Source organism: Monodon monoceros, unplaced genomic scaffold (assembly GCF_005190385.1).
Source record: "Monodon monoceros isolate NGI ecotype Baffin Bay Population unplaced genomic scaffold, NGI_Narwhal_1 Super_Scaffold_14, whole genome shotgun sequence".
NCBI classification, from domain to species: domain Eukaryota; kingdom Metazoa; phylum Chordata; class Mammalia; order Artiodactyla; family Monodontidae; genus Monodon; species Monodon monoceros.
The window spans coordinates 30,690,440-30,703,001 of record NW_021703770.1 but is presented as its reverse complement, the minus strand read 5'-3'; the positions used below and the strand labels follow the sequence as shown (position 1 = coordinate 30,703,001).

Here is a 12,562-nt window from a genome sequence, read left to right as displayed (position 1 = left end):
CAGGATGGTTATGACATAGACCTTTCCTCTGGGAAATACTGTTTGAATTTTATAGAAATTTCTATACCCATTATGTATTGTACACCTGAGCCTAATTCATATTACACTAAGTATAGCATGACTGTAAAATTTGAGGTGCAAACTGGGATACTTTGAAAGGAGTTGCAACTAATAATTATACCTGATCAACAGATTAAACAAGGACTGTCCTGGGCAAACTGGGATAGTGTCAGGCAAACTGGGATAATGTCAGGCAAACTGGAACATTAACAAAACATTTGTTTCTGTTATAGTATTTTTTTTTGCATTTTAAGTATTATAGTTATTAGGGAGCAGGTTGGGTTAAATATAACTATTTTATGATGCCTATTACATGCCAGACACTACAGTAAAGTATACCCAGATTTTAGTCAGCGAAACAGAATATATACATATAGCTATATTAAACAATTGTGTATAGTGGCATGAATACTGGATAGAAAGTCAGGATACCTAGATTGAAAATTTGCCTTGAAATTGAATGTCTTCCTTTGGTCGAATCACTAAACCTCTCAGGCTGTCTTCTTACTTATAAAATGGAATGATACTTATTCTTTGTAGGATGGTGTGAGAAGGTGGTAAAAAAATGTGAAAGCAGCTAACATACTATCTATCCAACAAATAATGAATGCTTGACAATGAATGTCGACTTTGTTGATTTTCTTGTTTAATGAAAGGCAGCTAGAGTGGAAGTTAGAGACTCTTATTTTCTTTCCAAAAACTTTTATTACAAAGAATTTTTTACTATCATCTTCCACGGCCAATTTCGCCCCATGCACACCCTGATCCATATTATTTTGAAGCAAACTCAGATATCACATAATTTAATCTATAGGTATTTTAGTATGTATCACTAAGGATTCTTTACTGTTTTAAAACATCACCACAATATCATTATTAACCAAAGAAAGCAACAATAATTCCCCATTATCATCAGGTACCTAGTTACTGTCCAAATTTTCAGTTCTCTTATAAAAGATTTTTTACTCTTTTTTTTAAAAAATCAAGGTCCAAATGAGGTCCACAAATCCTTGCACTTTCTTGATGTCTTTTAAGTTCCATTTAAAATATAGATTTCCCCCCTCCATCTCTTTTTAATTTTTTTTCCTTGCAATATATTTGCTGAAAAAACTGGGTTTTAGGGAATTCCCTGGTGGTCCAGTTGTTAGGACTCTGCACTTCCGCTGCTGGGGGCCCAGGTTTGATTCCCTGGTCGGGGAACTAGGATCCTGCAGGTCGTGCAGCATGGCCAAAAAAAAAAGAAAGAAAAAAGAAAAAAAACAACAGTTGGAAAAAAACAAAAAAAAACACAACAGTTGGGTTTTGCCCTGTAAAATATTCTATAGAGTGTTCCACAGATTGCAATCCCATAGTGCAGTTTAATCATGTAATAAATTTTATTTGATATTAATACAAGTCTTGTTCAAGTAAGCTCTGTCATTAACATGCACATTTGTATGGCTTGTATGGTATCTCATATATTGGGTCTACCTGCAATTTTCAAAGATTCCTATGGTGTTCCTACAATGTGCCTGAGTGGGATAGAAGCACTGTGTTTAAGAGAGCAGAGACTAGAATTGAGACACTTCATTGTGAATTCTGGTTCCACCACTCACTAGTTGTCTGAAGTAAGCCTCCCTTTTTAGGTTTCTAAAATGGGGTTAATATCTCAGTGGGTCATTGTTAGGATTAGGTAAGTGAAGCGCTTAGCATGCTATCTGACACACAGGATGGCTCTTAAGTGTTATAAATATTTTTTACAATGAGGATAGTAAAATTTGGCCTTGAATTTACAATGAAGTTGGGGAGATGGAACGGATACAAAAATTAAATAAGTATAAATAAATATAGTCAAAGTGGTCATGGAAACTGAGACTTAAAATGGAACTTGATGGCGGAATAGCTCTGAGAAGAGAGTTTTATTATATACCTGCTACTCTGCATGGTGCTGTAAGCCCAGTTGTTCAGTCCTCACAACCACACTATGAGGGAACATTTCTTACCAGGTCATGCATGAGAAGTCTGAGGCTCCAGGAGGTCACTATATTGTTCCAGGTCACCAGTTAGTGGGGGACCATGGTGAAGTTTAATACGTTCCTCTGTTCTCAGTATTTCCTGTAAATTGGTAGTTGGATCTAGCAGATGTTGTAAATTCAGGATTGATTTTTTTTTTTTTTTTGGCCAGACAACTTCACAGGTTGTATAGTTTTTCCATCAGGAAGCACATAATGCCTGGTTGATTATCTTTTATGATGTTAACAGCTGTTGCTATTTAATTGATATTAAATGCCTAGATGTATTTTTTCATAAGGGTTTTATATTTATTTCTGATCTTATAAAATTCATTTTTTTTACTTCTGAAAATGGTCAGCATTGTAATTAAGATGAAGATATAATTAAGAAAATATTTATATCAGTTATGCCTATATGTCCCAACCTCCAATACTGTCCTATTTCACTTTAAAGATGTGCTCACTGATTGCTAGGAGGGAATAAAAATAGAAATAACTTTATAATGCTATAAGTGAAAGATGATTAGAATATGATTTTCCCAGACCTTTTTAATATAAATGGCTCTATGGGTTTTATGATATAATAATTAAGTAATAACCTCCTATATTGCTAGATACACAAAAAGTAATTAATAAAACTTATCTACGCTAACATCCTTGAAATTTTTCACTGCTTCTTGGCTTCAAATACCAATAATTAAACTGTACTAATCTGTAGCTTCTTTTCTAGGAACAAACAATGTATTCTTTCTCTGATGCTGTGCTCTTCTGTTAATCACCAATTTAATAGTCTTATTTTTATTTAAAATTACAGTATGGTCCTATAGTCACAGTTAAGCACTTTGAGTTACTTTTCCAATAATGCTGATTAATTTTTGATGAACCAGTCATATCCTTCCACCCAGTTCCTTGTCAAGAAATAACATGTTGTCATCTGACAACTGGCAAAGATTAACAGTCAGCTGTGGCTACTGCACTGACTGACTCACCCAGGGATTTAAACCATGACCTTGGCCTCATTATCATGCTGTTATAATCTACTGGGCAAAATAGCCAGAAAAATAAATTCTGAAGACAGGAAGTAAAAAATTCTATTTGTATCTCCAAACCTAAACCACTGCACATCTGTGTCCTTTCAGCGATTCTCTTAGCAGGTGTTTTGGAAATGGATGAAGAATTGAAGGCAGGATATTCTCCTGAAAATCAAAGCTGATCATGTCAGTTCTCTGGCTACAGAAACCGCCACTGCCTGCCGAATGCCTATAAGACAAGTTCAAATTCTTCAGCAGAGCATATAAGGTTGTAGCATAATCTTGCCACAGCCTATTTTCCTAGCTTTATCTCTTGCTGCAACTCCCTGCTTCCCTCTCTTCATACTCCAGTAACAGTGATTTTTCTCATTGTTTTGTGACTGCTCATGTAATTGTGCATATTATTTATCGAGTCTTTGTAATATATAAGACAGTTTGATAGGCCCTAGGGAAACTGGAGTGAAAGTCATATTCCTTGCCCTTAAAGAATTCATGGTCTAGTTGAGGAGGCAGACAGGGAAATAAATGGCTCCAACAGTGTGTGACAAGTGCTATCTGTGAGCAGGGTATGTGCAGTGCTAAGAGATCCTGGAGCAAACAGGAGGAAGGAAGAAAAAAGAGAGGCATTAGCACATGGTGGAGAAGACAAAGAAGTTAACTGACAGAGAGGGAGGTTATGGGAGAGGGGGTAGAAAGGGTGGTCCTAGTTGAGGGAATAGAAAGCCCCAAAGACGAGAAAGTACATATTCAGTAAAGTGCAAGTCAGTTGTCACGGCTGAAGAGGGGTGCATGTTCGTAGGCTGGGTTGGAGATAAGGCTACAGAGGTAGGCAGTAGCTGAATCCTAAAGGAACCTCTATTTACCTTGACAAAGAGTTTACATCTTACTTCTCTGCACCTGTGTTTCCCTCTTTCGAGGCCGCTTTTTCCTTTTCGCCCACCCAACTTAAACCAGTCATGGCAAATTCTCTCCCCAGAAATTCATTCAACAAGTATTTGTTGGAATATTTACTATATGCCATGTGTTGTTCTAGGTGCTTGAGATACATGAGTAAAAATCCTACTCTGTCCCTGTGCTTATATTCTAGTGGGGGAAGTTAAAGGTTAATGATAAATGTAATAAGCTGGGATATTATTCAACTTAGAGTAAAAGTAAAGTTGGAGAGTGGCAAGTGTTATGGAGAAAAGAAAAAGTAGGGTAAGGTAAAGGAGACTGGAGTGACCGGGGAGCAGGTGGGGCAGGCTAGAGTATTAAATAGGATGGATAACTAAGCAGAAATATGCAGGAGAAGAGGAGTCAGCCAAGTGGATATCTTGGTGAATAGTGTTTTGGGCAGAAGGAACAGCTAGAGGAAAGCCTACAAGGGAGTAGTAGATGAGGTCAGAGAGGTTATGTGGGACTTGCAGGCCATTTAATGAGTTTAGTTCTGACGCAGTCAAGTGGGGAGCCACCACAGGATTACGATCAGTGTAGTGATGTGGTCTGACTAACGTTTTAGGAGGCTTTCTCTTTATGCTGTGTTGAAAAAAGACTGTAAGGCCACAAGGATAGAAGCAGGGAGATCTACTAGGAGAAACTGAGATGATTCCAAGCATTGTGAGGCAGCCAGATCTCTTAGCAGAGTACTGAGTCCTCAGTAAATTCTAGTGATTATTTCAGTTTATGACTTTAGTTTAGATATGCCTCCTATAAATTATTTAGTAGATTACAAGTAATTAGCCCTTACTCACATGTAAAAATGAAAGTCCACAGGCTTACAGTCTTCACAAACTTATGCTTCTATAGGAACTGAAGAAAGGACTTACATTTTGGAGTTAGTTTGTGGCCTGTCAAGAGACCCTGAGAACTCAGTGAAGGATGAAGATGAAGATGGCTAGTTACTTCTAAAGGTAAATAAGAACAATGCACTTTCAACTCAACTTCAAATGTGTTCATATATTTGAGGGACATGCCCAAGTAAAACATAATGCCATACAAGATATAATGAGATGTGATAAAACATTTTAGGTAAAATACTAAACCGGAACAGAGAAAACAAAACACTTCTAAGATCCATATTGTAGTAAAATCGAGAGACCTTTGGAAGGTATTTCAGTTCTCAGCAGAGCAATCTTACTTTAAATTGGGCCTACTACTTTGAAAAGTAGCCCATTTGAAATTCTATAGGATTCTATCTATATGTTATATAAATACTGTGACAAATTTTTATTTTGAAAAGGTGTATGAGTCAGGGTGGAAGATGATTTTAAGATGCTTCCACTGCTAAGGATTCCCTTTTTTAAAAAATTAATTATTTTTGGCTGTGTTGGGTCTTCGTTTCTGTGCGTGGGCTTTTTGTAGTTGTGGCAAGCGGGGGCCACTCTTCATCGCAGCGTGCGGGCCCTCTCACTGTCGCGGCCTCTCTTGTTGCCGAGCACAAGCTCCAGACGCGCAGGCTCAGTAGTTGTGGCTCACGGGCCTAGTTGCTCTGCGGCATGTGGGATCCTCCCAGACCAGGGCTCGAACCCAAGCCCCCGGCATTGGCAGGCAGACTCCCAACCACCGTGCCACCAGGGAAGCCCTAAGGATTCCCTTTAATAGGAAAAACACATGTAGTTGTTTGTAGTAAAGAAATGTAAAAAGGAAACACACTTCTGCTTTATTCAATCCTGTAAGAAGTCAGGTGTCCCAGTGATACCAGCTCATGCACACTGAGTTTTATATGCTAGCACTGTCTCCAGGCAGGTAAGAGGCAGTGTGGGTTCTGAGAGACAGCTGCAGGCACCCAGCGCACTTTGTGTCTGGTAGAAAACAGTCCCTGGCCCAGGGTGTGACCCTACTGTAAAGGAAGACAAAATCGACCAATTTGGACAACCTCTTTTAGGTTCACATTTTATGTACTCAAAATAAGTATGCTATTTTAGCCTCAGGGTAGTCTGTTTCTGCTTGGGTTGATAGCTGGCTGGGGAGTGGAGGTGGTATTACTTCAAACCTGGCTCAGAAACAGTTGAGTAAGGTAGAGTGTTCCACCCATCCTTTTTGTTTTTCGTTCTGTTCTCCTTTCTTTTAAAGGAGCTTTTAGTGTATTTCAGTGGCGGTGAGGGTTTCCAAGGCAAAGGTCACAGCTATATGTATTTACTGGTACCTGTCATTGCATATGAGTGGAAAGGAAAGTGTGGATGTTATTTAAAAACATTTAAATTTTAGGTAAAAAGAAAAATCAGTCTCTCTAGATGTGTTCTCTTTGTTTTCCACTTTCCAGTTTCTCCTCCATTATCTTTTTTTTTTTTTTTTGCGATACGCGGGCCTCTCACTGTTGCGGCCTCTCCCGTGCTCCAGACGCGCAGGCTCAGCAGCCATGGCTCACGGGCCCAGCCGCTCCGCGGCATGTGGGATCTTCCCGGACCGGGGCACGAACCCATGTCCCCTGCATCGGCAGGCGGACTCTCAACCACTGCACCACCAGGGAAGCCCTCTCCTCCATTATCTTTTATTGTAATGCCCAACCTTTACTATATATCAGTCACTTGGGGAATTTTCAAAATATACCCATGACCAGGGTCCTAACCGCAGAGCCTGATTCATTTGCTCTAGGGTTACATTCAGGTGATATTTGAAAAAATGACCCAGGTAATTTTAATGTGCAGCCAGCGTTTAAAACCACTACGGTTTCAAACAGGAGTAAAAGTATCTAGGTTCTAGTTGCAGTGCTGCCATTTACTAGCTGGCTGATCTTAGTCTTCTATTTCCCATAGGATAATGAGGTTGGATTAGAGATATATAAAAATTCTCTAACTCGACAACAAAATTACATAAATTGAGATTCATATGATCTCATCAAACTAGCTCCAAAGAGATGAAAACAGAATTATTTAGAGTGTGAGAGTTTGATTTGAAGTAGGTAATATACATACATACATACATAAAAGCACTTAAGTAAACTTTTCCCTCTTCCCAATTACAAGGGGTGGGAGAAAAGAAACATAAGACATTAATGCTTAGAAATCACAAGAGACTTATAGGGCTGCTGTGTCTATCCCCAGCTCTCTTAAGTTGGGAGCTGGTCAGGTAGTACCTGGGGGACAGAGGGAGGAGAGAGTTTGCTACACACCAAGAAGATACATATAATACAAACCCCAAAGGGCTTAACACAACTCATCAGAGCATAATCTGGCCTGGTACTAAACAGAGCTAGCGTGGAACGTGGGGTAGGGGTGTGTACATATACGTAGACACACACCCGCGCACGCGCGCACACACACCCCAACTCTGTCATCCACAGTGCTTGCCGAGAGCAGGCAGAAGGGCTGATCCCTGGCAACCCGCCCCCAGGCCTCAACCCCACCCCTCTCCACCAGCTCCCTGTCCCGCCCGCACCCAGAGGGCTGTGGGCCGGGCCCAGCCCCACCAATAACGGAAGGCAGCGGCAGCCACGGCCATCCTCCAGGAGCGGGTTTTCTGTCCACTCTCAACCTCTTTCATCTTACCCGTCCCTGTGCTCGGAAAACCGGACTCTGACACTAACCCCATACCCTGGCTTCCCTGCCAGTTCTCTCTAGACTAGGCCCTCCAAATAGGACCAAATAGAACCGAAGCCCTTGGCCCAGCAGCGGCTCATCCTCACCCTCCGGTTGATCCTTAATCCTTTCGCGCTCCCACTCGCAGCCTCTTGTCTCGTCCTCATCCTCACACCTGTCCCAGACAAACCCTATTTTCCCCAATCTCACCTCCCCGCTTCTCCAGGCTCTCCTACGCCCTCGGCTCAGTAGCTCTCCGAGCATTCTTTGCCATGGGGACCCCACGCCACGCTTACACTCCCCTCCTTCCAGGACCCCTCCCACGACATCTCGAGAGTCCCTCCACGCGCTCACACTCTTTCACCTGCAGCCAGACACCATGCCCACCCCTCGCCCTCCCGTTCCAAAACCCTGGGAGCCCTCACTCCCGATCACACCCTCTCTCCGGACGCGACACGCCCCGCCGCCAGTGCCCACACTCCTAGTCTTCTGCCTCTCCAGCTGACCCACAGGGCGCCCCCAACCACCTCGGCTCTCCCTCTTTCCTCTCTCCCGACGCCGGCTCGCACGCTCACATTCGCCACACCCCCGCCCTTGAAACTCCCGCTCCCCGCCTCCGCCCGGCTCACACTCTTAGCCTCACAACATCTCCCCGCCCGGCCCCAGTCCACAGATCGCGTTCGGGAGGGGTGGCCGCCGCCCGCTGGGCGTCCGCGGTGCCCGGGCCTCAGCGGCCGGGAGGTGACGCGGCCCCGCGGGAGGAGCCCGGGAGGCGGAGGGGCGGAGGAGGTGCGGCGGCGGCACCGAGCGGCGGAGGCGGCGGCAGCAGCGGCGTAGAGAGTGGGCCCACCGCACCCACTCTACGGACCCTAGGGCGGCGGCGGTGGCGGCGGCGGCTGAGGGACCCTGGGCGGGCGCGTGATGAGGAAGGACCGGCGCCCGACCCTGCTGCGCGTCGGAGCTCGCTTGGATGCGGGCGTTGGCAGCCGCGTAGCCCTGGCCCCGGGACTCTCCGCCGCTAGCCCTTGTCATCCCTTCTCCGCTTTCGCTTACCCGCTCTAGCCCGGAGGGGTCTCTGGCGGCCATCCCCTGCCCCGCGGCCCTCTCCTCGTCGTGGCTAGAGGGGGTCCTCCCTCCGCGGCGCCGGGAGCCCTGTGACGCGTCAGCCGGCTGTACGGCTCAGCTGCTTCTCTGGGAAATTAGACCCTGCTTCCTCCCTCCCCGCTCTGCGCCCCTCCGGCTCGCGGGACGCTGCCTCTGGGCGCTCGGAGCGAGTTCCCCGGACTCCCCCGGGAGGCTGGGTCGCGCAGCCTCCTCTTTCTCCTCTCGAGCGGTGCGCGCACCGCCCGCCCCCGCCGCGGCCGTACACACTCGCGCCCCGGCCGGCGCGCCGCCCTCCTGCCCGCTCCCTCCAGTCACCCCACCCTTAGTCGTCCCCGCCACCTTACTCCACCACTCTCCCCTGCCGCTCCGCTCACTCTGCGTCCCGGCCCGGCCTCCCGCTCCTCGCTCCCTCAAACCGCTCACTTGCCAGCCATTCGCCCCCGGGAAGAATAAACATTTCTCGGAGCGCACTCATCAGCTCTCCCTTCCCCCGCGCTCGCCCTCCCCTCCCCCCGCTCTTTCTATCTTGGAGGAGGGGGGCTGTCGCCTAGGATTGAAGGCCATTGATTTGTATGTATTTGTCCCAGCGCCGGAGGCTGCCCCAGCCGCCCGCGCCGGTGCCGCCGCCGCCTCCAGTGGAGTTGCCTCCCTTCTTCCCTAGGGTGGTTAGACTCCACCAAATATGTCGGCTCCTGTCGGGCCGCGGGGCCGCCCGGCTCCCACCCCGGCGGCCTCTCAGCCGCCTCTGCAGCCCGAGATGCCCGACCTCAGCCACCTCACGGAGGAGGAGAGGAAAATCATCCTGGCGGTCATGGATAGGCAGAAGAAAGAAGAGGAGAAGGAGCAGTCAGTGCTCAAGTAAGGACCTGGCTCCATCTTCCCGCCTCCCTCCCTGCCCTCCGCCCCCTCGGTCGCTGCCCTGCGGCCGCCTGCGCGCCCCGGGTCGCCGCCCTCCCTCTCGCCGGCGGCGCCCGGGCCATGAGGGTTGCGGCTGGCGGCGGCCGCCGGGGCTGCTTTCTGGGTGTCAGAGCGCGGGGGTGTGTGTCGGGGAAGGAGGGCGCCGAGGCCGGCTGAGGTGAGGGTCGCGAGCCTTTGGGCGTTGTAATTTTCCCGGGCGTCCTTCTGGCTTTCCCCGCGGGCCAGTTCGGCTGCGTGGCCCCGGAGGGGCTGGGGCTGAACCCAGGCTCCGCGCGTCCCTTCTCCCTTCCTGCCGCCCCCGCGCGGAGGCAGTGACTGGGGCAAGGAATCCAATATGGCCGTGCACAGGTGCTCCCCGGCCGGGACCCCGGCAAAGGCGCGCCGGCCGGGGATGAGGGCGCCGCCGGGGGCGCCTTGTCGCCGCCTCCGCAGGGCGGCTCGGAGAGCAGAGCTGCCCACTGTCGTCGCGGGCAGGAGGGAGGCCGTGCGGGCGAGGGGCCTAAGCTCTGTCGCGTTTCGGGTGGGTGTGCGGCCGCCGCCATCTTCCGCCCCCTCCCCCTCAGCGGGTTCTAACACCCTGCACTCTGCTGCTCTTCCTGTTTGCAACTAGTAAATCTGTTTAATCCTGAAGGGACTCTGAAGAGACTCTAGTTCCTCCCATTACTGCGCTTTGGGATGCTTCCTACCTTGTGAAGTTCTACTATTCGTGCTGATAGGCTAGGCAGCCGGGATCTTGCCGAGGGTGGGACGGTAAAAGCAGCACCCAGGCACCCGCGCAGTTTAGCGGCTGTGTAACTTCAGCACCAGGGAACTGTCCGGACAGATATCTGTAGCTTTGAGACTCCTTTTCTTGTCAGTCTGGCAAAGAGATTTGTTTCTGCAGGTTTGCTTTTAAACGTTTTACGGTTATTTGATTTCCCAGTTACTACGTGAAGGAGAGTGCGCAGAAGATGTGTAACCCTTCTGATATTTTTCCAACTCAACTCTTTCATTTTTGCTTGAAATGCATTATTCATTAAGATATTAGTTTGTACAGTTTATATGCCAAAGATGCGACAGTTATTTTCTGTGTTATCACATATACTTTTCCCATATTCTCCACAGAAACACATAGTTGAAAGTTTAAGAGTTCCTCTAGGAGGGAACTAACACACTGACCTCTGATCATTAACTTTTAAAAACAGGTTGTTGCATTCAGTATTCTTTAGCACTTACAAAGAAACAATTCTGTCTATACATACATATTTGCATATTTTAATGAGATACTCCTTTAAATAATATAATAAAATGTATCAAATATATTTACATGTCCAAGAAAAATACTAGCTCTCAAAAATATTGAAGCACTAAGAGAGCAAATGTGCTCCTAACATATTAACTGAAATGAAGAATTGTTTCTTCGAAACTGATTTCTGGGTTTGAATACTTGTTTGGGAGTGTGATTTATTAGTAGACTCGAGAAATGAAAAAGGTTAAGAGATTTGAGTAGCTTATTTCAACTAATAATGAATTAAACATTATTTTGAAAAGTTTTTTGAGCATACTTCTAATTTTGCTCAACTTTACTATATATACTAACAATGCCAAGCTTTTTGATGACTTAGATTTGATACTTAGATATATGAATCTGTATTTTTCACTATAATTGCTACAAAATAAGTATTTTCAAAATGATGCTCAAATTAAATATGGTTTTATTTCTTTGACTTACATATTTAGATGTAGAATGTGTTTTTATTTTTTTATGGTATGCTAAATCATGGTACTTACTGGCTAGTTCACTGTAGTTCCAAATCTATTTATTGTTCTAATATATAGAAATTTAAATGAAGTTTTGAGTACTGAATTAAGAATTACTCAAAATGAACTATATGTTATATAGTGTGAAAGGGTTTTCTAGGTAGGTACATGTGAATATATTACATTTCTATGTAAACCTACATACTGTGCAAATCTTATAAAGTTTGTGCATTCATATTTGCATAGTTTAGGTAGAAACAAGCATTCTCTACACATATAGTTATACAGTATATGAAATTACATTGAAGAAAAATCTGTTCATATTTATTTAAAATATCTATTTGCATTTTTACCTAACTGAGACTTGGAAGGAGTCATACCTCAAAATGATCTACATGGTTTCGGAATTATTTCTGTATTCATTTTAACAAGAAGCTATTTGGAGGTTAAAGCATAATATATTTGAAACTTTAATTTTTAATGTTCTTTAAAAATACTTTTGGCTTTTGTAATAAGCTAAGAGTAGGCAAAGAAAATGAGGAAAAGAATAGATAGACTTTATAATAGAATGATAATAGTGAAAGACATGTTTTGAAGAATTTGACAATTTACTAAGTAATATATTTTCAATGTTGTTTATTAAGTTACAAATGCTATTTATAAGAAAAAATAATACTAATATTCTTCAATGATTACTATTTCCCATTAAGTTTTAGGGGCCATTTATCTGGTCATGACTACACTTTGCTTCTCTTTAGTGATGTCCATTTAATTGCATGTTGACATTTATTCTGAGAGAAGGTCATGGGCAGAGAGAAATAAACTGAAATTCAAATTCATGTCTGCTGCCTTTTAACAACTATGTTAAAAAATAAGTTTGCTGTGTGAAAAATTGAAACTGTTGCATGGAAATATTTTTGCATGATCTGTGAGTTTCAATATTCATGTTAAGTATTCATACAAAGTGGAGTGTGCCTACCCAAGGGCATCATAAGATGATGTATTGGATTACAGGAAGAAAATAATAAAACATATTTACATTTCTATTTGAAAAAGAAAGAAATTAAGCTTTACTAATACTTAATATATAGATTGACAGTGTGAAGATGCATATAATTTATAAATAAATATACATATTTTAAGAAGTTCATGCCTGAGATATTTTTAGTGAGAGAGGTGAGTGATCAAAACTGATTGAGACCACTACAGTAATCTCTCTTCT

General features: G+C 44.5%; 1 protein-coding gene across 1 annotated transcript in view; it reads left to right on the top strand.

The window, feature by feature from the left end:
* The window catches only part of RIMS2 (regulating synaptic membrane exocytosis 2), a 649,263-nt gene that overhangs the window by 45,066 nt on the left and 591,635 nt on the right, over positions 1–12,562 (top strand). The window contains exons 4-6 of the mRNA XM_029222530.1: positions 3,191–3,350; positions 4,868–4,971; positions 9,344–9,540. Coding sequence (XP_029078363.1) covers positions 9,365–9,540 — 176 coding nt within the window. The 5' untranslated portion in view covers positions 3,191–3,350; positions 4,868–4,971; positions 9,344–9,364. The remainder of the gene's footprint in view (positions 1–3,190; positions 3,351–4,867; positions 4,972–9,343; positions 9,541–12,562) is intronic.